Below are 21,672 nucleotides of genomic sequence, written 5' to 3' on the forward strand. Positions count from 1 at the left end.
CAGAGGGTGTTGACGGGACTCCGGGGCCTGTGACAGCCCTCCGGGGCCTGTGACAGCCCCGTGGCTCTTCCCCGTGGGCCCCCAGACGGCCAGAGTCCCTTCCTCCAAAGCCTAGTCACCTAAGGTCTGAGCCCCCAAAAGAGGGGAAGGTTGGTTTCAGATACCCCCCCAGCCCCGCCTCTTCCCCCACCCGCTCAGCTTCCTCTCTCTGTGAGGAACACTTTCACTTCCTGCTACTCCAGGCCTCCCCTCGAAGAACAGGTAGGGGTCCCCAGGGACCGAGCAGCTGGCCGTTGTCACCCCCCACTGCCTCCCTTCGGTATCAGGTTGCTGCCCCTATGCCGCCCTGGCCAGCGCCACCGGCCTCCTCCCCTTCCTCCCCCTCCCCCTCCTCCTCCCCCTCCCCCTCTCCGTCCTCCTCCTCCTCCTCCTCCTCCTCCTCCTCCACGTCTTCTCCTCTGTGGGACCCAGGCGAGCATCTGCCTCCCTGCCCCTACCCCTCCTGCCTGCTCTCCCCTGGACTGAGCACCTGCTCACTGTCCCCACCCTTCCCCAAACCCTGGGTTTCTGGTCAGCAGGCTATTTATTACCCGCCTCCTATACCACCCCAAGCAAGAATGGAAGACCCTGAGAGCAGGGGCCCATCCTGTCTATCACCTTCCCCCCGGGGCTGGCACCCCAGTCTGGGCCTGTACTTCTTAAGTGTTTGTTGGGTGCACAGATGAATGGCCGCAGATGTCTCACTCCTGGGACTGCCGCAGGGAAAATATTCAAAAATGCCCACCCTGAGTCATAACCCACTGTAGCTAGGATTGTGTATTGGCTTTAAGAGTTGAGGCCCAGGGGCTCCTGGGTGGCTGTCGGTTGAGCGTCCGACTTCGGCTCAGGTCGTGACCTCACGGTCCGTGAGTTTGAGCCCGCGTCGGGCTCTGTGCTGACAGCTCAGAGCCTGGAGCCTGCTTCGGATTCTACGTTTCCCTCTCTCTCTGCCCATTCCCCGTTCATGCTCTGTCTCTCTCTGTCTCAAAAATAAAATAAAACATTAAAAAAAATTATAAAAAAAAAAAAAAGAGTTGAAGCCTGATAGGGGCACCTGGCTGGCCCAGCCATAGAGCATACGACTCTTGATCTCAGGGCTGTGAGTTCAAACCCCATGTTGGGCATGGAGCCCACTTAAAAAATCTTTAAAAAAATTTTTTTTAAACATTTATTCATTTTTCAGAGATGGAGAGAGACCGAGCATGCGTGGGGGAGGGGCAGAGATACAGAGAGACACAGAATCCGAAGCAGGCTCCGGGCTCTGAGTTGTCAGCACAGAGCCCCATGCGGGGCTCGAACCCATGGACCATGAGATCATGACCCGAGCTGAAGTTGGACGCTTAACCAGCTGAGCCACCCAGGCGCCCAGAAAAAACCTTTTTTAAAAATTAAGAGTTGAGGTCCAGTGGATAGAGGGCACAGATGTGTTACAAAGCAAAAAGCAAAGTGGTTACAATAAAATCTAGGTAGTGAATGTATGGATGTTCCCTGTAAAATTCTCTCCTTTTTTCTGAACGTTTGAAAACTTTCACAGTAGAATGTTGGTGGGGGAGGGAATATCCGAGAGCCCTTCTGTGGTCTGGGAAGGGAGGAAGAGAGGACGTCTGTAACATGATGGCACGTTTACAGAGTGCCTACCATGGGCAGAGCACTTGTCCAGACACGGGCTTGTTACTCAACTGGTCCGCGTCTGTATTATGGCAGCACCGGTTGTCAAAATCTGAAGTGTTTCTGTACCACTTGGTAAATAGCTGTCGGTTTGGGTCCTCCCCTTGTCCCCTCCCCACCAGGACACACGGGCCTTCCTTCTGGGATCCCCACATCTCCCCACCAGCCAGCCCCTAAAGAACTGACACCCGGCACAGCGAGGGGCCTTGGGCCCATTCTGATCGGTCAGGGTCTCTGCTATATCGTGAATATTACCCCTGGATTGGAGCAGCCTTGAACTTTACCTTCCTCCCTGCCAGAGGCCAGACCATGGCTTGCTGGCCTCCCGCATCCTGAGGATGGCCCAGCCGGAGGACAAGGCCTCTGCAGGCCTCATCGATGGGGAGAGGTGAGAGCTGCGGGGGCTGGGGTCTCCAACTCCTGCCCCCGGATTCAGAAGGCCCTTCCAGCCATCCAATGCCCACACCCCCCCATAGGACCCTGAATCTCATCTCGCCCCTGGGCTGCCCCTTCCTGCACCTTGGACCCCACCTTAGTGTCCAACTGCCCACCTCTAACCTCTGGTCTCCTGGACCCTGCATGTCCCAGGATGGTTCCACCACAGGTGAATGGAGCAGGTGAGGCCCCCTTAGGGGTCCTTGGGACCCCAGAGCCACTCCTTCGCCTGCAGAGGACACGGGGGGTGTGGCAGATCCCAGAGCTGGCTACTCAGGATGCGGGAGCCCTTCTTGAGCTGTGGCCACCGGGGGTGAGTACTCACAGCCGGGGACCCTCTCTGACCCTCCCCATGACACCGTGGGTCAGTCAGGACTCCGCCGCTTGCTGGTGACAAACAGCACAAACCGGGAAAACCAAAAAAGGCCACTTACTGAAAAGTAAGTGGGCTGAAAACCCCGGAAGAAAGGGAATTTCAGCCATGTCTGGATCCTGAGCATTAGACGACTTATAAAGTTCTCTTCATCCCATGTCTTGGCTTTGCTTAAAATTTTTTTTTTAATGCTTACTTATTTCTGAGACAGAGAGAGAGCATGAGTGGAGGAGGGGCAGAGAGAGCCGTCAGCCCAGAGGCCGACGCGGGCTCGAACTCACAAACCGTGAGATTGTGACCCGAGCCGAAGTCGGCCGCTCAACCAACTGAGCCACCCAGGCGCCCCTTGGCTTTGCTTTAAACTGTGGGGAAAGCCGACCGTTTGGGGTTTCAAGGAACAAACACTCGATCCACACAGTAGCTTAGGCAAATAGGCACTGCTCTTTGTACCAGAAAGGCAGCTGCAGGCTCTAGTTTAACAGCTCGAGTGACATCAAGGCCAGCTTTTGCAATTCTCTTGGACTTCCTCCATGGAAGCCCAGTGGCTGCCCCGGGTCCAAGCACGTGTGTGAGCTCCAGGCAGGAGGAAGACGAGAAAGGAAGCGCCGAGCGCCGGTTAAAAGAAACAGGAAAACCAAAAGCCTTCACAATTGATTCAAAACATATGGAAGGGGGCCCGGGTAGCAATACATTGTTTAAAGCTCCCCTGGGAGTTATAAAACCCGAGGTGAGAAACACCACCTACGTCATTATCCATCTTCTACGGCTGGGCAGATGAGGCCCTCACAACCCTGCAGTTCTGCAAGGGATAGGGAACGGATTAGGATAAGGCAACTAGGGTCTACACAGCTTCCTTCTCGAGGGGGCTCCCTCCTTGTGGTGGCAGAGATGGCTGTCCCCAGCTCAGGGCCACATCTCACAAGCTTAGCAAATCCCAGTGTGAAAAGAGTCCTTGTGCCAAAGAGCTCCAGCAAAAACCTCGTGGAAGATTTCCATTGGCCGGGCCTGATTCACATGCCCATCTCTGAACCAATCACAGTGGTTAGAAAGCACTGTCATCCTATTGGCTAGGTCAGGTCACAGACCACCCCTAGGGCTTGGACAGAGTTAGTCCCACCCACGGGCACTAAGGGAGGAAGTGGGTTTCTCTAAAGGAAATTTGGGTGTGGAACCCAACATAAGGGAAATGGGATGCTGGGCAGGCAAAAGTAACAGACATCTGCACAAATCCTCTCCAAGATGACCTTTGCCTCCACCCCCACCCCCGAATCAGAGTTTCCTGGTCACAGGACACAACTCCAGCCAGGTCCTGGTGTTGAGGACAGGAGCTTCACCAGGAGAAGTCTGCACCTACCAGATCCAGAAGCTTCCTGGAGGTAAGGAGCCTACTCCTGAGTTTCCAGTCCACAGCAAATTTGGTGAGCTTTGCTTCCAAAATAATCTCCCAAATCCTATTTGGTGGCATAAGTGGGATGCAAGCCTAAAGACACAGGAAAAGATGGGGACTTCAAGGGGTAGAAATTTCCCTGTTTTGAAGGGCTGTTGGGGGACTGCAGAACTGAGGAAGAGAGAGTCCCAGGGAAGATGAGGCTGCCACCCTTCAACTTTTCTTCCTTGCCCTTTGTTGCCCCCAACCCTCAGGTGTTTCTCTGGAATACTCTAACCTCTGTATGCCGGACCTGCCCCATCTCCTGGCTTTCCTATCAGCCAGCAGGTACAGCTTACCCGTCAAAAGGGCTAAGGGGGATCCATCTCTAAGGCATCCCACCCACTGCAGCTCCCCATTATCTTTTCTCAGGGATGTTTTACCCAGAACACTGCTCTTGCCCCCTCCCACTCTAAGGCCAGGAGACCAACAAACAGGTGAGAGGCCACCTCCCAGGCTCCTTGGTCCAGAAGGATGGCACTTCAGGAACCAGACTTCTATGTTTGAGGGAAGATAGAATGGGGGTCTGAGAGAGCTGTGGGAGGCTCGACTCCTGGGCCTGAGTGACAAGGGACCAGGGACGAAGCCTCAGCTCCTTCAGTAATGAGGCTGGGAATTAATTCTCCTGGTACCCTGAAGGAACCAGGGCTGGCACCTGGGACATCTGGGACACCTCGGTTGTGCTGGCTCCCAGGTCTTCCACAGACCGGCGGCGTCCAACTCAACATCTCGGAGAAGGTGCTCTCGGTGGTGAACAAGCTGTACCTGGAGACCCACGGAGGGTGGGGTTTGGAGCAGATCACCGCAGAGACACCTTCAGGGACTGCAGAAAGACACAGTTCAGGTTAGCTGGGTGGGGCAGGGCCCTGGGCCCTTGGAGGATGAGGGAGCTATTGCCGCTGTTCTGCGGGACCCGACCCTCTCCTCACATCCAGCCCCCAGGAACCCTGCCCCTCACCGGGTCTCCTGGGTCGAAGGCCCGCTCAGCCCAGAAGGATACCATCCTGGGCCAACCCTAGCCAGCCTGGTGGAGGAGAAAGAGAAGGAGGACGAGGACGAGGACGAGGACAGCTACAAAGATGAAGAGAAAGGACCTGACGATGTTCTCACCCATCACATCCAGGCTCTGGCCAGGGCCCGGAGCAACTACGTGGGCAGGCAGTTCCAGGGCCTTCGAGCCCGCCTCACCTCAAATGCTGGAGGCCCCCACAGCCCCGGGGACCCAGCCACAGAGCTGCTTCAGGATGTGCGGCACCTCCTTACCGACCTCCAGGATCGATTGTCAAAGGACCCCGACGTCAGGGCTGTCTTTGGGAGCCGGGGGCCTGGGGTCCCCCAGAAGGAGGAGGATCTTGGTAATAAGGAGGACTGGGAGGGAATTTATGGCCAATGCCCCGACGCACTCGGGTTCTCGTTTGCCATCTCCGGGCCCTACGTGTGTGTTTCACACCCAACGTCTTTCTCTCCATCCGTGTGCACCTGTGTGCTTTTCCACTCACGCGCTTTTCCCTCCCTACGGGAACATCTCTCACGTGGGCGACAGCCATACTCCACACCCAGGCTCCCCCTTGCACACGTGTTCCCACCCATGTCTACACTTGTGGGCGTCCAGCAGCCAGGGAGGGCTGGGGGGGGCGGGGCGCGGAGGGTACGGTCAAGTGGAGCGAGAGGGTGGACGTGGGTCAGCCTGGCGGCCCTTCGCTCACCGACCTCAACCCCTCACAGGCGTCGCGTTGGAGGCCGCCCTGTGCCGGGCGGTGCTGGAGCCCCTGAAGCCCGCCCTGTGGACGCGACTCCGGACGCTGCGAGCCCGGGAGCTGCGGCGACTGCGGCAGCGACAGACAGCCCTGCGGGAGGGGGCGGGGCCTGAGGGGCGGGGCCCCGCCCCCGCCCTGCGGAGCCGCATCCACGCGCGCCTGGAGCACCTCCACGCCGCCTGCGCCCCACGCCGCAAGGTGGCGCTGCTGCTGGAGGTGTGCAGTGACGTTTACGCGGGCCTGGCTCAGGGCAAGGACCAAGGTAAAGAAGGTTTACCCGCGTCTACCCGGATGTGCGGTGGCTGGAGGATCGGGGAGGCGCGGTGGGAGGCGCCAGTGTGCCCGTCGAGGGGAGAGGGTGACCCGCTCTAGCAGGGGGCGCCTACGCGGGCCTGGGGATCCGCCGAGAGGCGTTTGCCGGCCCGGCGAGGTGGAAGGGCAGCCCGCCCTCGTGTTCTGGGGATCGGACGGAGGGGTCTGCACGCCCGCCATCCACCTCGGAGCCCGTCCTGCTCCGCCAGAGCCCCTGGGGGCCGACGCCTTCCTGCCCGCGCTGACGGAAGAACTGATCTGGAGTCCGCACATTGGGGAGACGCAGCTGGACGTGGAGTTTCTCATGGAGCTCTTGGATCCGGACGAGCTGCGGGGAGAAGGTGAGCCCCCACCCCGGAACGCCGGGACCCCACAGGGGGCGCCCTGGGGCCAAACAGCCTCGCCCTGCAGCAAGGGTTAAACTGCAGGGGGACCTCGGGCCACCAGCGTAGCCCCAGAGCTGCGCTGACCACCCCTTCCTGCCCCTAGCCGGGTACTACCTGACCACGTGGTTTGGGGCGCTGCACCACATTGCTCACTACCAGCCCGACGTGGGCCGCGCTCCCCAGGGGCTCAGCTCTGAGGCCCGCGCCTCCCTGCGCCAGTGGCACAGCCGGCGAACACTGCACAGACAGGACAGACGGGACCGCGGAGCCCAGGTGATCGCCCCTCCGGACTGCGGGTGGAGGGGACCGCTGGACCCACTGCCCTTCTGACCCAGGCTCCTGCCTCTCCCCACAGGTCCAACTGCCCTTTGAGGAGCCGTGGGCAAGAGACACTGTGCCCAGAGACGGACTATGATAAGGGGTCCCACATCCTCCTGTTCCTCAGGCAAGATTCCGGAGGCGCCAGGACAGCACCGACTTCTGACCCCTGTTGGTTTAGGTGCCAGGAGGCGGCGAGGTTCCCCGGAACAGACCCACCTCTGGGCCTTTGCATTGGCTACTCCATTCTCTAGTATTTATATCGCTCCGTCCCTCCGTTCCTTCGGGTCTTTAGGTGGCTGTCACCTTCTCGGGGAGGCTCTCCCAGACACCCTGTGTAAAACTGTACCTCCTCTGGCTTGACCCTCCCTGCGGCAGGCAGAATAATGCCCCCCCCCCAAGACATCCACCTCCTGATCCCCCAAATCTGTGAATATGTTACCTTACATGGTCAAAGGGACCTGACATATGTGACCAAATGAATGATCTTGACATGGGGAGATTATTCTGGATCATCCTGGTGGACCGGTAACATCACAGGAGTCCTCTTAGGAGGGAGGTGGGAGGCTCAGAGTCAGAGAAGGAGATGTGATTTTGTAAGCAGAGGTCAGAGTGATGTGGCCAGGAGCCAAAGACTTGTCTAGAAGCTGAAAAAGACGGGGAATGGATTTCCCCCTGGAACCTCCAGAAAGAATTCGGCCTTTGATTTAGGCCCTAAGACCCGTTTTGGACTTCTGACCTTTAGAACTGCAAGATAATACATTTGTGGTTTTTTGAGCCACTACATTTGTGGTAATTTGTTACAGCAGCAACAGGAAGCTGATATACTCTCTTACCCCGATCTTTATTTTTTTTCCATAGAAATGATCACTTCCTAACATACCATGAAATGTACATATTTATTGTGTTAATTGTCCCTAGGCTCCCGTCCCTTAGAACAGCACAGCACCATCCAAGAGAAATACAATGCAAGCTAGATAAGCAATTCTAAATATTCTAGTAGCTACATTACAGAAAAGTAAAAACTCAAGTGAAATTAACTTTAATAACCTATTGGATTTAACTCAGTGTATCCCAAAGGTTCTCACTCGTAACATGTGATCAATATCCAAAAATTAGGGGCTCCTGGCTGGCTCAGTCAGAGGAGCGTGTGACTCTTGATCTCAGGGTTGTGGGCTCGAGCCCCACGTTAGGTGTAGAGATTACTTAAAAATTAAAATAATATATCGGGATGCCTGGGTGACTCAGTCGGTTAAACGTCCACCTTTGGCTCAGGTCACGATCTCACCGTCCATGAGTTTGAGCCCCGAGTCAGGCTCTGTGCTGACAGCTCAGCGCCTGGAGCCTGCTTCAGATTCCGTGTCTCCCTCTCTCTCTGCCCTTTCCCTGCTCACGCTCTGTCTCTCTCTAAAAAATAAACATTAAAAATTTTTTTTGAATAAAAAAAATCTTAAAAAAATATATCCAAAACTCATCGCGCTATTTAACATTCTTTTTGTGTGTGTGCTAAATATTCAAACTCAGTGTGTACTTTTTTCATGTTTTTCTTTTTTTTTCTTTCTTTGGTTTTTGAAGGAGAGAGAGTGTGCAAGCAGAGGGGCAGAGGGAGAGGGAAAGACTCTCAAGCAGGTTCCACGCCCTCCCACCATAGAGTCTGAGGTGGGGTTCGATCTCACGACCATGAGATCGTGGCCTGAGCCAACCAGGTGCCCCGCCGGTGTGTATTTTACATTTTAGCACATCTCCGTTGGGACCAGTCACGTTTCAAGTGCTCAATGGCCACACGGGGCTTAGAGCTACCATTTTGGACAGTGTGGCCTTAGACTGCCTGGGGGAGGCTAGGGATCTCTGTCTTGTTCACAGCTGTATTCTCCGTGCCTAGACAAATGCCTGGCACACAGTAGGTGTGCAGTAAATACTTGCTGAATGATTCGATGACAGAGTTTCTGTGGTACACTGCCAATGACTCCCCAAAAGATACCCATGTCCTAACCTCTGGAATCCATGAGTGGTACCTATTTGGAACAGGGTCTTTGCAGATTTTTTAAAAATTATTTTTAATGCTTATTTATTGTCGAGCGAGAAAGAGAGACAGAGCATGAGGGGGAGAGGGGCAGAGAGAGGGAGACACAGAATCCGAAGCAGGCTCCAGGCTCTGAGCTGTCAGCACAGAGCTGAACGCAGGGGCTCGAACTCACAGACGGTGAGATCGTGACCTGAGCCGAAGTCAGACGCTTAACTGACTGAGCCACCCGGGTGCCCCCATGCAGATGTTTTAAGTCAAGGATCTTAAAATGGGAAGGCTATTCTGGATTGTCTGGGGGAGGGCTCCAAATGCAATCCCACGTGTCCCTATGGGAGGCAGAGGGAGATTTGAAGACGTGGCCTTGAAGGGTGGAGGGTGGGCGGTCACAAGCCCAGGAAAGGCGTCAGCCACAGATGCCGGGAGAGGCGCCCACTGATTCTCTCTTAGTGCCTCCAGAAGGAGTGAGGCCCTGTCAACACCTTGATTTCAATCTGGGGATACTGATTCCAGACTCCTGGCCTCCGGAACTGTAGGAGAAGAAATTTCTGTTGTCGTCAGCTACGGAGTTTGTAGTCATTTCTTACAGCAGCTGCGGGAAACCTACCAGTGACTCAGCACTTCGTATAAAAGAGAAAAATTGGGGCGCCTGAGTGGCTCAGTCCATTAAGCCTCCGACTTCAGCTCAAGGCATGATCTCATGGTTTGTGGGTTCGAGCCCCAATGGGGTAGAGCCTGCTTGGGATTCTCTCTCTCTCTCTCTCTCTCTCTCCCTCTCTCCCTCTCTCTCTGCTCCTCCCCGACTCGTGCTTTTTCTCTCTCAAAATAAATAAATAATTTTTTTTTAAAGAGAGAAAAAAAAGGGAGTAGAATGAATATCCAGCCCAGTCCTGTTCTAGCGACAAAGGACATGCGTCTACTGATAACAGGAATTAACTAGAAAAATAGGCAAATCCCTCTCAGTCCATTTCATGAAGAGACGTATTGCCATTAAATTTCTACGTTTCACATTTTGCATTTCATAATCAAAATTCTGTAATTTTAGACATCAAGTAAAAAAAAAAAAAAAAAAAGCGTGCCAGGGAGGAGTTCTTTGCAATTGTTTTTAAAAGCCAGAAAGCTTAAAATGGCTACACTGGGGAGTGGGGCAGGAAGCAGGGATGGGGGGTGGGGGGTGATGAGCTACAGGATGTGGCCTCTGATCTTACGATTCAGACACAACTCAGTGGGGTAGCTGCATCCCAAGAGACCCAAGAGATGTGAGGGGACCATCTCCTTTTTCCAGAACCTCCAGGGCAAGCAGGACACTGAGGATTGTATTGTGTTTATTTATTATGCGCTTATGTACATGTGTATATATTTCTTATCACTGTAGTAAAAATCATACAAGATTTACCCTCTAAAGTGTTTTTTAGGTGTGCCGTTCCGTAGCGTTAACTGTATTCACGTTGTCGTGTGACCGATTTTTATTTTTGAGAGAGCGAGGGAGCAGGGGAGGGGCAGAGGGAGAGAGAGAGGAGAGAAAATCCCAGGCAGCCTCCGTGCTCAGCATGGAGCCACATGCCGGGCTCGATCCCATAACCCTGGGATGACAACCTGAGCTGAAATCAAGCGTCAGACGCTCAGCTGACTGAGCCACCCAGGCGTCCCCAAAACACAAGAGTTCTGATCCCTCCACATGCTTCCCGACATCTACTTTCCATGATCACTTTTGTTTCTTTTGTAGAGTAGCCATCGTAATGAGCATGAAGGGGTGTCTCATTGTAGTTCTGATTTGCATTAGTGATGCTGAGCATCTTTTCATATGTTTGCTGGCCATCCGTACATCGTCTTTGGAGAAATATCTATTCAAACCCTTTGCCTAGTTTTAAATTGGGTTATTTGGGTTTTTGTTGTTGTTGAGCTGTAGAAGTTCTTTGTATTCTGGGTGACTATGTGTTGGGGGCCATCCCACCTTCTGGATTTTTCTGGTCCTTATTAGATGCCAGTCCCGCAGTTCAGAGAAGCGTACTCTGTGGGGGGACACTGTGTTCCTCTCGGTACAGCCCGTCAGGGGCCCCCTGATCAGTGGTGCTAACTGTGCCCATGGAGTTAGGAGAATATTGGGGAGTTAGGAGAATATTGGGGAGTTAGGAGAATATTGGTTTGATCAAGGTGACATAGTAGCAAACCACGGATGGGGTGGTTAAAGATTCTCGAGGCTGGAAGTCCAAGATCAGGGCCTTGGCAGGTTTGGTTTCCTCTGAGGCTTCTCCCTGTGGCTTGTGGATGGCCATTTTCTCCCTTCGTCTTCACATGCACGGCTTTCCCTTTGCGTGTGTCTGTGTCCTGATCTCTTCTCCTTTTTAAAACATTTACTTGTTTGTTTATTACATTGAAGCGTAGTTGATACACAATGTTACATTAGTTCCCAGTCTCTTCTTTTTTTTTTTTTTTTAATTTTTAATGTTTATTTTTGAGGGAGAGAGGGAGAGACATGAGTGGAGGGGGGCGGGGGACGGAGAGAGGGAGACACAGAATCCGAAGCAGGCTCCAGGCTCCGAGCTGTCAGCACAGAGTCCGACGCGGGGCTCGAACTCACAAACTGTGACGTCATGACCTGAGCCGAAGTAGGACGATTAACTGACTGAGCAACCCAGGCGCCCTGTCCGTGTCTTCTTATAAGGACACCATTCATAGCGCATTATGGCCACCCGTGTGACTTCATTTTAACTTAATTAGCTCTCTGCAGATCCTTGCTCCAAACACAGTCACATTCTGAGGAACTGAGGGTTTGGACTCCAACATAGGAATTTCCTGGGCGCCTTGGTGGCTCCATCAGTTAAGCATCCGATGCTGGATCTCGGCTCAGGTCACGATCTCATGGCGTGTGAGTTGGAGCCCCGCATCCGGCTCTGCGCTGGCCGTGCAGAGCCTGCTTGGGATTCTGTCTCTCTCTCCCTCTCTCTCTGTCCTTCCCTCACTTGTGCTCCCCCTCTCTCTCTCTCTCAAAATAAATAAACTTAAAAAATTTAAAAAAAAAATACGAATGGGGGGGTCATAATTCTGCCCACAACAGGAAGTGACTGCCAGATCTCCCCCCCCCTTTGAATGATGTCACCTGTGGGTGATACTTTGAGACCCTGTGAAGAACCTGTCCCCAGCAGCCCTTCACCCAATGCTTTCGGTACCTCTTCTTGGTCCTTGCTGAGTCACTGGGGTATTTGTGCTGCCATATTCTATTTATGACAGTTGATACTGGCTTTGCACCTCCTAGATTTAAATGACATTTCCTGCATTTCCTGCTTATTATTTTATTTTATTTATTTTTCTAAATCTTATTTTTAAGTAACCTCCACACCCAACGCGGGGCTCAAACTCACAACCCTGAGATCAAGAGTCACATGTTGTCCCAACTGAGCCCGCCAGGCGCCCCTGACCCTTCCCGTTTAAATAAATGTGTTGAATTAACAACAACAACAAAAAATCTGAACTGATTTCAAGAAAATTACCCGGTAACTAAGTCCGTGGGTGATGCGTGGATACGTGGCAGCTTCTGCGAACGTGAAACGCAAGTGGTGGATGTTTGGGGTACCCCTGCTGGAGGGCTGTGGAGGCACACCCCGCGTCTGGTTCATTCTGGAGCTCTGGGCTTGGGGCTGGATGCCTTTTCTTGGGGTTCCACTCCCACGATGTCCCAAACCGGCCACAGCATCTCCCCCAAAACAGCTCCTCCTTCTAGTCCCCATTACAGGGGGCCCTCATGATCCCCCAGTCCCTAGACTAGAGCCCGGATCCTCATCCTGGACACCTCCCTCTCCCCCTCCCGTGCACCCCATCCTCCCCTTCCATGGCCGCCCATCCTGGTCTAGCCCAGCCTCCACGGTCTCCGGGCTCCTAGTCCCGAGGATCCCCTCCGATTCCCACCCACATGGCAGCCAGAAGGAAATTTTAAAAATAAATCACAGGTTCACCTCTCAGGCCAAAATTTAGGTTTGTGAGAGACACAGCTTTTTATTTTTTTAAATTTTTTATTTTTTGATCTCTAACTGGAGCCCGCGTCTGACCATGGTGGGAGGAAATTTTAACCTGGGAGGAAAACGTAACTCCCTGTAATAGGCCTCCTCGCTGTTCCCCGCACCTGCAAGGCACGCACCCACCCCAGGACCTTTGCGCGGCTTTCTTCTCTGCCTGGAACATCTTCCCCAGATGCGAGCCTCTGACTCTCTTGCTTCTGGCAAAGTTTTGTTCAGGGGTCACCTTGTCTGTGACTTCTCAAAAAGTATAACCTCCCTTCCTGTTTTACTTTTAATCTGATACTATATATGCATATCAGCGGTTCTCCGGCAGCAACTTGTTAAGAGCACAAATTCTAAAAATACACCCTTGCATATAAGGTCAAACGATTTTTGACAAGGGTGCCCAGCTCATTTGATGGGAAAAGAACAGCCTTTTCCCATGAGAAGGTGTGAAGGAGGACCCTTAGCTAACACCACAAACAAAAATGAACCTAAAATGAACCAAAGACCTAAATGTAAGAACTCAAACTAGAAGACCCTGAGGAGAACAAAATAGGGGGAGAGCTTCATGACAAAGGATTTGGCAATGATTTCTTGGATATGACACCAAAAGACCAGGCAACAAAAGAAAAACAAAACTGGACGACAGCAAAGTGAAAAGCGTGGGGCGCCTGGCTGGCTCAGTCCGGGGAAGCATGCAGCTCCGGATCCCGGGGTGGTGAGTTCGAACCCCACGCTGGGGGTAGAGATTACTTAAAAACAAAAAAAGAAATTAAAACAAAACAAAGAATGTAATATTAGAAACATCTGTGCGTCCAAAGAAACAATCAACAGAGTGAAAAGGCAGCCCATTGTATGGGAGAAGATATTTGCAAATCACACGGGGTTAATATCCAGAATATACACAGGATCCCTAAAAGTCAGCAACAGACACTCCATTTAAGAACGGGCAAAGGACTTAAATAGATATTTTTCCAAAGAAGATACCCGAATGGCTAATAGGCACACGAGGAAATGCTCTTTCTCACCAATCTTTCGGGGAATGCAAATCAAAATCACAATGAGCCACCCACCGCATTACGCCCCGTTGAGGAACATCCTGTGCTCTGCCTATAGATTCTCTGGCTGCCCCAACATGATCGTGGCTAATGCTTCGTGGCTTGCAGGCCTGTTCCAGGATGTCATCAAGAGGACACGACCGCTGGTTGACCCATGATCTGGACTCAGCCAATCAGAGGCTCCTCCCTCCCTCCCCCCCACCCCTCACCCCCCACGGAATGTACTTCTGTCCGCTGTTCCTGCAGTGGGAGCTGTTCCAAGGACATAGCCTTGACAGAGTAAGGTGTTGTTGAAACCATGTGGATGGTATACGTGACTGAGTCCAGTTTAAGATGCTGGTGGGTGGGTGGGGAGACCCACTCCTCTTGTGGCGCCCAAGACAAGCCTTGTAAGTGAGTTCCCTTGCTTATGAAACCTGCCACCTACCCATCTGGACTGGTCCGCCTCTTTCTTTGGTCTCCCCTTGTCCTCTGTGTACGGGGCCAGTTCGCAAACCAACAATTAACGAGGGGCGCCTGCGTGGCTCAGTCAGTCGAGCGTCCGGCTCCGGCTCAGGTCATGATCTCAAGGTTTGTGAGTTTGAGCTCTGCATGGGGCTCTGTGCTGACAGCTCGGAGCCTGGAGCCTGCTTCGGATTCTGTGTCTCCCTCTCTCTCTGCCCCTTCCCCACTCACACTCTGTGTCTCTCAAAAATAAACATTAAAAAAAAAAAAGACGTCATCAGTGCAGAAAGGTGGTTTTATTAAAGTACGGGGACTTTGGGGCACCTGGGTGGCTCGGTTGGTTGAGTGTTCACCTTCGGCTCAGGTCATGATCTCCCAGCTCCTGAGTTCAAGCCCCGCGTTCGGGCTCTGTGCTGATGGCTCAGAGCCTGGAGCCTGCTTGGGATTCTATGTCTCTGTCTCTCTCTGCCCCTTCCCCACTCACGATCTCTCTCTATTTCTCTCTCTCTCAAAAATAAATAAAATTAAAAAAAAAAAAAAAAAAGCACAGGGACTGGACCCCCGGGCAGGAAGAGCTGCACTGGGTTTGTGACTGGTGACTGATAACATACCTTCGGGTTGGGAGGAGGTTAGGGACAGGGTATGTCTCTAAGGAATTTTGGAAGTGAGGTTTCCAGGACCTTGAGGGGGCTAGCTGTTGTTAGGAAAAGGTCATTTATCACTATTTAATAAAACCTGAGTCATATGACCCTTCAGATGTATATCAGTGGGCCCTAAGCTTGGGACGGGGTGAGATAAGGGAAGTTTCCAAAGGAATTTTTTTATGTGTTAAAGTAGCTTTACAGGATTCGGGGTGGGGGTGGGGGTACTGGGCTAAAATCGCCTTTTGCCCTTAGCGAAGTATCAACTTCATAGAGGCAGCTGAGACCCTAGAGGAAGGTCACCCTGCCCGTCTCAAGGACTTGTCAATGGACTGTAAATTGCAAGGACATTTAATTTCTTTTTCTTTTGCCTTTGTTGCCCACATCACACAGCGCACGGAGCTGCCGCAGTGGACCGGCCGCTACTCTGGGCAGTGCGCACCAGAGGCTGAAGCTCGGGTTAGAAAGTCGGAAGAGCTGAAGTTAGGAAGGCGGTTGTCCATGACTCTGCTGGCTTCGGGGCTCACAGCACGGTAGGAAAACAAAGTAATAAGTTGCAGACTTAGAATTCTAAGTAGCGTGCCGCTGGGCAAAGCTAGGAGGGCGCAAGCCGCCCCGGATTAAGATCTGAGCACTTGTGCAAAGCCTGATTAGGACGCTAAGAGGCACAATCCCAGGGCGCCTGGGTGGCTCGGTCAGTTAAGTGTCCGACATCAGCTCAGGTCATGATCTCACAGTTCGTGGGTTTGAGCCCCGCATGGGGCTCTGTGCTGACAGCTCGGAGCCTGGAGCCTGCTTTGGATTCTGTGTCTCCCTCTCTCTCTGCCCTTTCCCCGCTCCTCTCTTTCTCTCTCTCTCTCTGTCTCAAAAATGAATAAACATTAAAAAAAAAAAAATTTTAAGAGCTACAATCCCTGGGAAAGTGACGAGAGGAAAGGGGAGTATGTTGTGGCGCCTGACAATGAGATGGACCCCGTGCCCCATACCGTTGGAGCCTTAAAACAAAGGAAAATGTTAAATAGTGATTCCCCTAGACTGCTGATAATAGAGAAATGTGTCCCAAAACTACTAGGAGAAAACTCGCAATTCTTTCCCTGTCCCTTGAGGATGTAAATCTTATCATGCCTTTGCCATGTAAGCACTGCCCAGAATTGCGTAAGACTGAGGGGAAAAGTGGGGGAAAAGGCTTTTTAAAACACAGTCCGCTGGGGGGTGCCTGGCTGGCTTGGTTGGTGGGGCACACGACTCTTGCTCTCTGGGTTATAGGTTCAAGCCCCACCTTGGGTGTAGAGATGATCTAAAAATAAAATCTTTAAGGGGCACATGGGTGGCTCAGTCCGTTGAGTGACTTTGGCTCAGGTCATGATCTCATGGGTTGTGAGTTCGAGCCCTGAGTCGGGCTCTGTGCTGACAGTTCAGACCCTGGAGCCTGCTTTGGATTCTGTGTCTCCTCTCTCTGCCCCTCCCCAACTTGTGCTCTGTCTCTCTCTGTCTCTTAAAAATAAATAAATGTAAAAAAAAATTTTTTTTAGATAAAAATAAAATCTTGAAAAATAAATAAATAAAATACAGGCGGCCACAGAAGCTCCCTCGCTAGTCCACAGCCTCCAGAAGATAACTCGTCAAGGGCTGAGGTTCTGGAATGGTAGACAGAATGGGGTCTCTGTCTACACGTTTATGCACATCTATAGATGTATGCTATGTAAATGTGGTTTTCCTCCCTCCACGGGTTTCCTTTTGGCCACGGGTGGTGCCAAAATTAATTTGTAAAAGAGCTCTATTTAATTGGCTTAAAGAAAAATAAGCTTCAGTATCAATGGTGTGCTTACGTAAAAGCAAAATGTAATTTTCTCTGCTAAAGGGACAGTTTTCTTGGACCAGTGCTCTGTTCTCGACGGGATTATGAAAGTTTTGTTTTGTGTTTTGTTTTGTTTTGTTTTGTTTTGTTTTACCTAGGTAATCTGCCTGGAAAACAGATTCCAAGTCTTATCAAAATAATCTCCAGTGCCTCTTGCTGTCTTTTTCAGGTCTTTGATGACTTAAGAAAACGGATTCTTCTCTATTAAAAGAACTAAGTGTTTTTACAATTATGTAACTTACTCTCATTGTCACTCTGGTTAAATGAATAACTAAGGATCGTTTCACAGTGACCTATGATCCTCTTTAATCACGTGCTTTAGAACCTTTTGATATTTTTGACAAACTTCCCCCAAATCATATCTAAATCCAAGTCTTGTTAACCTTGAACTAACTCTGGGATTTTCCAGATGGTCCCTGGAACATCTCAAAAGGTGTGTTCTGTCTCCATATAAAAGAGAGATATTAAACTAATTAGGTTTCTTTTTATGTTTTAAATTACATGGGAGGGGCGCCTGTTTGGCTCAGTCTGTAGGGCATGTGACTCTTGACCTCAGGGTTGTGGGTGTAGAGATTACTTAAAAATAAAACCTTAAAAAATAAAAATAAATTACATGGGAAACAGTGCAGATAGGAAGTGATGCTAAACTCTCTTTGTATTTGTATGAAATTCCTAAAACTCTGATAGGTCCTGGTATAGTGTTATCAGTCATAATTTTAAAAAATGTATGTCACAGGGTGACAGTCGGGTGGCTCAGTCGGTTAAGCATCTGACTTCGTGGGTTCGAGCCCCAAGTCGGACTCTGTGCTGACAGCTCAGAGCCTGAAGCCTGCTTTTGGCTTCTGTGTCTCCCTCTCTCTCTGCCCCTCCTCTACTCGTGCTCTGTCTCTATCTCTCTCTATCTCTCTCTCTCTCTCAAAAATAAATAAACATTAAAAAAAAACACAGCAGATTAAATTACTAACAGGTAAAACCACCCTGGCTGGGTGAACTAAATACTGTCCCCAGGCGTTAATACATTTGAATGACCAACCAGTAGGACTTGTTGCCTCATATGCCAGACTAGACACCCCTGCTGAGACATCCAACACCACAAAGGCATGGAAGTCATGGGAAACAGCCATTGTCCCAATTCTCAGTGTAGGTCGACATGCTTGGCTGCTGAGCACACCGAACCCTATCACACCGGAAAGAGGGGTTCTCTGCGTTCTCTACTGGAACTTGCGATGAGACATCCCCCGGGATGGGGAGGTTCGTTCGAATCCCTGAATGAGGGGGGGAATCCCCTCAGTCTCCACTGGGTCCCACCAACCTGCTGCAAGCGGGACCTGTGCTAATGTGTTATACCCGGAATGGAGCACGCCCCCTTGAGAGAAGGTGGGGGTCCTGGTCTGGCCCACCCAGCCCCCCGTCCATCTCTTCACTCCTGACGGTGCTGCCTCTCCTGCCCAACGCGTAGGGTATGTACAACCAGGTCAAGTTCCTAAAACCGCCCGCCTCCCTCTCCTCAAGGCCAGGTGGTCATGTCTTTCCACTGGTACCATTGTTTGGCGGCCATCTTTGTTCCCTCGGTTGGGCAGGAGGACGTTATTTTGTTTTTATTTTTTTAATGCCCATTTTAATTTTTTTGAGAGAGAGACGGAACGCTAATAAGAGAGGGGCAGAGAGAGAGGGAGACGCAGAATCCGAAACAGGCTCCAAGCTCTGAGCTGTCAGCATGGAGCCCGATGTGGGGCTCGAACCCATGAACCACGAGATCATGACCTGAGCCGATGTCGGACGCTCAACCTACTGAGTCACCCAGGCGCCCCTGGTCAGGAGGACATTATAGCACACACAGAAGCCCTTACTAAAGTCACCCAGCAAATCCTGAACGACAGCCAACAAAGCCTGTCTTTACTGAACCCTAAAATGTTTCTAATGAGGAAAGCTGTCCGCCAAAACAGAATGGCCTTGGACATGATCACTGCTTGGCAAGGAGACACCTGTGTCATTTTCCAAACAGAACATTGTGTGTTCCCATCCGATAAGGCAGCTAGCACATCGTCTTTATTAAATCACATGGGGACACAGGTGAACACCTTCAGCAATCTGACCCCTGGCCTGGGAGACTTTATAAATCAGTGGGGGGTGGGGGGTATGTGTAAGATGGTAAGAGTCGGTCATGAGGGGTGGAGGATGGGGGGACGTCACACAGGACAGGACTGCTGGTTGACCCATGATCTGGGCTCAGCCAATCAGAGGCTCCTCCCTCCCTCCCCCGACCACGGAATGTACCTCTGCTCACTGTTCCCGCAGTGGGAGCTGTTCCAAGGACGTTAGCCTTGACAGAGTAAGGCATTGAGACCACGTGGATGGTATACGTGACTGAGTCCAGTTAAGGTCTCTGTATAAACTTGAAGATTCTGGGGGTGCTTGGGTGGCTCAGGCAGTTGAGCGGCCCACTTCAGCTCAGGTCATGATCTCGCAGCTCGTGAGTTCGAGCCCCGCGTCGGGCTCTGTGCTGACAGCTCGGAGCCTGGAGCCCGCTTCGGATTCTGTGTCTCCCTCTCTCTCTGCCCCTAACCCACTCGCAGTCTGTCTGTCTATCTCAAAAGTAAATAAACATTAAAAAAAAAAATTTTAAAGCCAACTTTAAGATGCTGGAGGGTGGGTGGGGAGACCCACTCCTCTTGTGGCGCCCAAGACAAGCCTTGTAAGTGAGTTCCCTTGCTTATGAAACCTGCCACCTACCCATCTGGACTGGTCCGCCTCTTTCTTTGGCCCCCCCTTGTCCTCTGTGTGTAGGGGCCAGTTTTGGGACCCAACAATGCCACAGCCTCAGGTGGTGAAGACTGCACCATCCCCATTCCCTTGTTACTCAGAGATAAGAGGCTTTGCCCCAGGCCAACGCAGCTAGGAAATGGCAGAGCCGGGATTCGGACCCAGGTCATCCATTTCCTGAGCGCCTGTGTGCTCCGAACCTCTACACCATGTCACCTGTGCTGAGAGAGCATCTAAGTCAACGGTCGTCTCCCCCCGAGGACGGGAAATTTTGTGTGCCTTCTGCGCAGCTGAATTCCCAGGGCTTAGGACAGGGCGAGGCACGGAGCAGTACCCGATAGATACCCGTTAAAGGAAGGAATGAACAAATTCAGAAAGAGACTCATTTTCACCGGTTGTTGATGATGGTGGTGGCGGTGGCGGTGATGAAGAAAAAAATGACATGGGGTACAATGACTTGGGGAAAACCGCTCGGCAGCTTCCTAAAAAGTTAGATGTGTAACTCCCATATACGACCCACGCATCCACTCCTAGGGGTACACGCTGGAGAAATGACAGCAGATGTTCACACAAAGACTTGTACACCAGTGTTCAAAGCACTCCTATTTGTAATGGCCCCACACTGGAAGCAACCCCAATGCCCAACCAACAGGTGACTCAATAAACCAACTGGGGTGACTTAACCTGTTCCACGCAATGGCCTAGTTCCACACGCACGGATCTCAAAACAATGATGCTGGGTGGAAAAACAACAACAACAACAACAACAACAAAAGCCAGACGTGGGAATACATACTACATAAATTGCATTCCAGAAAATGCAAACTAACCAATGGTGACAGAAAGCAGATCTGTCTTTGTGCGGGGCGGAGCGTGTGCAGAGGAGGGCTGTGGGTGGAGGGTTTACCAAGAGGCATGAAGAAATTCGGGAACGATGGATGTGTTCATTCTCATCATCATGATCTTTTCTTTTTTTTTTTTTTTTTAACATTTCATATTATTTTTTAAGAGGCAGAGAGCGAGCAGGGGAGGGGCAGAGAGAGAGAGAGAGAGAGAGAGAGATAATCCCAAGCAGGCTCCATGCTGACAGCGCACAGCCAGACAGAGGACTCGATCCCGCGGACTGTGAGATCACGACCCGAGCCAAAATCAAGAGACGGATGCTTAAGCAACTGAGTCACCCAGGTGCCCCTCACAGGTTTATGTATAACCCAACATTCATCAACTTGTATGCTTTAAATATATGTGCTTGCTTGTGTGTCACTTATAAGTGGTGGGGGGGGGGTAGTGTCACAAGTGTTTAATGTAACTGAGAATTTTTCCTCTACTGGGCTGGCTTCACTCATTAGCCCCTGAGGGCACCTGAACTTTCTATCTGAAACCCAACAGACCATGAAGCTACTTCCGCTTAGAGCCCTGAAGAGGCTTTTAAAAAAAAAGAAAAGAAAAGAAAAGAAAAGAAAAGAAAAGAAAAGAAAAGAGAGCTGACCTATTTCTGCTCTTGGGCCTGTCACATTTCTCTCTGGAGCCCTGGAGCCCCCAGGGGACCCATTTCTTGAATGGGGGGAAGAGAAAAAGGAGAATATGCACGGGGCGGGGGGGGGGGGTGTCCAGCAGATGGGAATATGGTTGGCTCTGCCCCCCCTCCAGGCACAGAGAAGGTGGAATGGGGGGGTGAAGATTCGGGGGGGGGGCGCCATGGGAAGGTGGCTGTGGTTCTCTCAGGAAGCAAGAAGGAGGTCACCGCTGAGAGCAAGGATGAGAAAGGTCTTGCGGGGTGGAGGAGAAGTCATCTGGGAGAGTCAGGGGAACTGGGACACAGACGAACCTGCTGAGCAGCACTGTGGGTCCACTCCAAGCGGGCGAGCATGAGTCTAAGGCAAGGCTATGGGGCGCCTGGAAGGCTCGGTCGGTTAAGCATCCGACTTCGGCTCAGGTCGTGATCTCACAGCTTGTGGGTTCGAGCCCCGCCTCGGGCTCTGTGCTGACAGCTCGGAGCCTGGAGCCCGCTTTGGATTCCGTGTCTCCCTCTCTCTCTCGGCCCCTCCCTCGCTCATGCTGTCTCTTTCAAAAATAAACATTCAAAAAAAAAAATATGTTAAGGCAAGGCCAGTTACCAGGGTTGTGTATTTTTCTCCACCCACATTCAGCCGCACAGGTGGAGACTTAGATC

The 21,672-nt window shown here is 51.6% G+C and overlaps 1 protein-coding gene and 2 long non-coding RNA genes across 4 annotated transcripts; 2 read left to right on the top strand and 1 right to left on the bottom strand.

Annotated features, from left to right (window-relative positions):
* The first annotated feature begins 191 nt into the window (after nucleotides 1-191).
* On the top strand, nucleotides 192-7,891 carry RINL (Ras and Rab interactor like). Of its 2 annotated transcripts, none has more exons than XM_042968183.1 (12): nucleotides 192-261; nucleotides 1,830-2,095; nucleotides 2,184-2,455; nucleotides 3,789-3,891; nucleotides 4,157-4,229; nucleotides 4,314-4,378; nucleotides 4,636-4,785; nucleotides 4,877-5,296; nucleotides 5,667-5,960; nucleotides 6,220-6,351; nucleotides 6,500-6,669; nucleotides 6,752-7,891. In XM_042968183.1, exons 3-12 carry the CDS (start codon nucleotides 2,297-2,299, stop codon nucleotides 6,809-6,811), a joined length of 1,626 nt encoding a protein of 541 aa, XP_042824117.1. In that variant the 5' UTR covers nucleotides 192-261; nucleotides 1,830-2,095; nucleotides 2,184-2,296; the 3' UTR covers nucleotides 6,812-7,891. The 2 variants fall into 2 exon arrangements, with proteins under 2 accessions (XP_042824117.1, XP_042824116.1); XM_042968182.1 differs by having other exon boundaries at nucleotides 2,296-2,455.
* On the bottom strand, nucleotides 3,102-4,701 carry LOC122234020. The gene is made up of 3 exons (XR_006211708.1): nucleotides 4,597-4,701; nucleotides 3,870-3,995; nucleotides 3,102-3,314 (listed from the first exon to the last, which is right to left on the bottom strand). It is a non-coding gene; the product is annotated as an uncharacterized LOC122234020 (long non-coding RNA).
* Nucleotides 7,892-14,797: 6,906 nt separating the features above from the next.
* On the top strand, nucleotides 14,798-17,278 carry LOC122234198. The gene is made up of 3 exons (XR_006211975.1): nucleotides 14,798-14,821; nucleotides 15,272-15,411; nucleotides 16,835-17,278. It is a non-coding gene; the product is annotated as an uncharacterized LOC122234198 (long non-coding RNA).
* Nucleotides 17,279-21,672: the final 4,394 nt, after the last annotated feature.

This window comes from Panthera tigris, chromosome E2, assembly GCF_018350195.1.
Source record: "Panthera tigris isolate Pti1 chromosome E2, P.tigris_Pti1_mat1.1, whole genome shotgun sequence".
NCBI classification, from domain to species: Eukaryota; Metazoa; Chordata; class Mammalia; order Carnivora; family Felidae; genus Panthera; species Panthera tigris.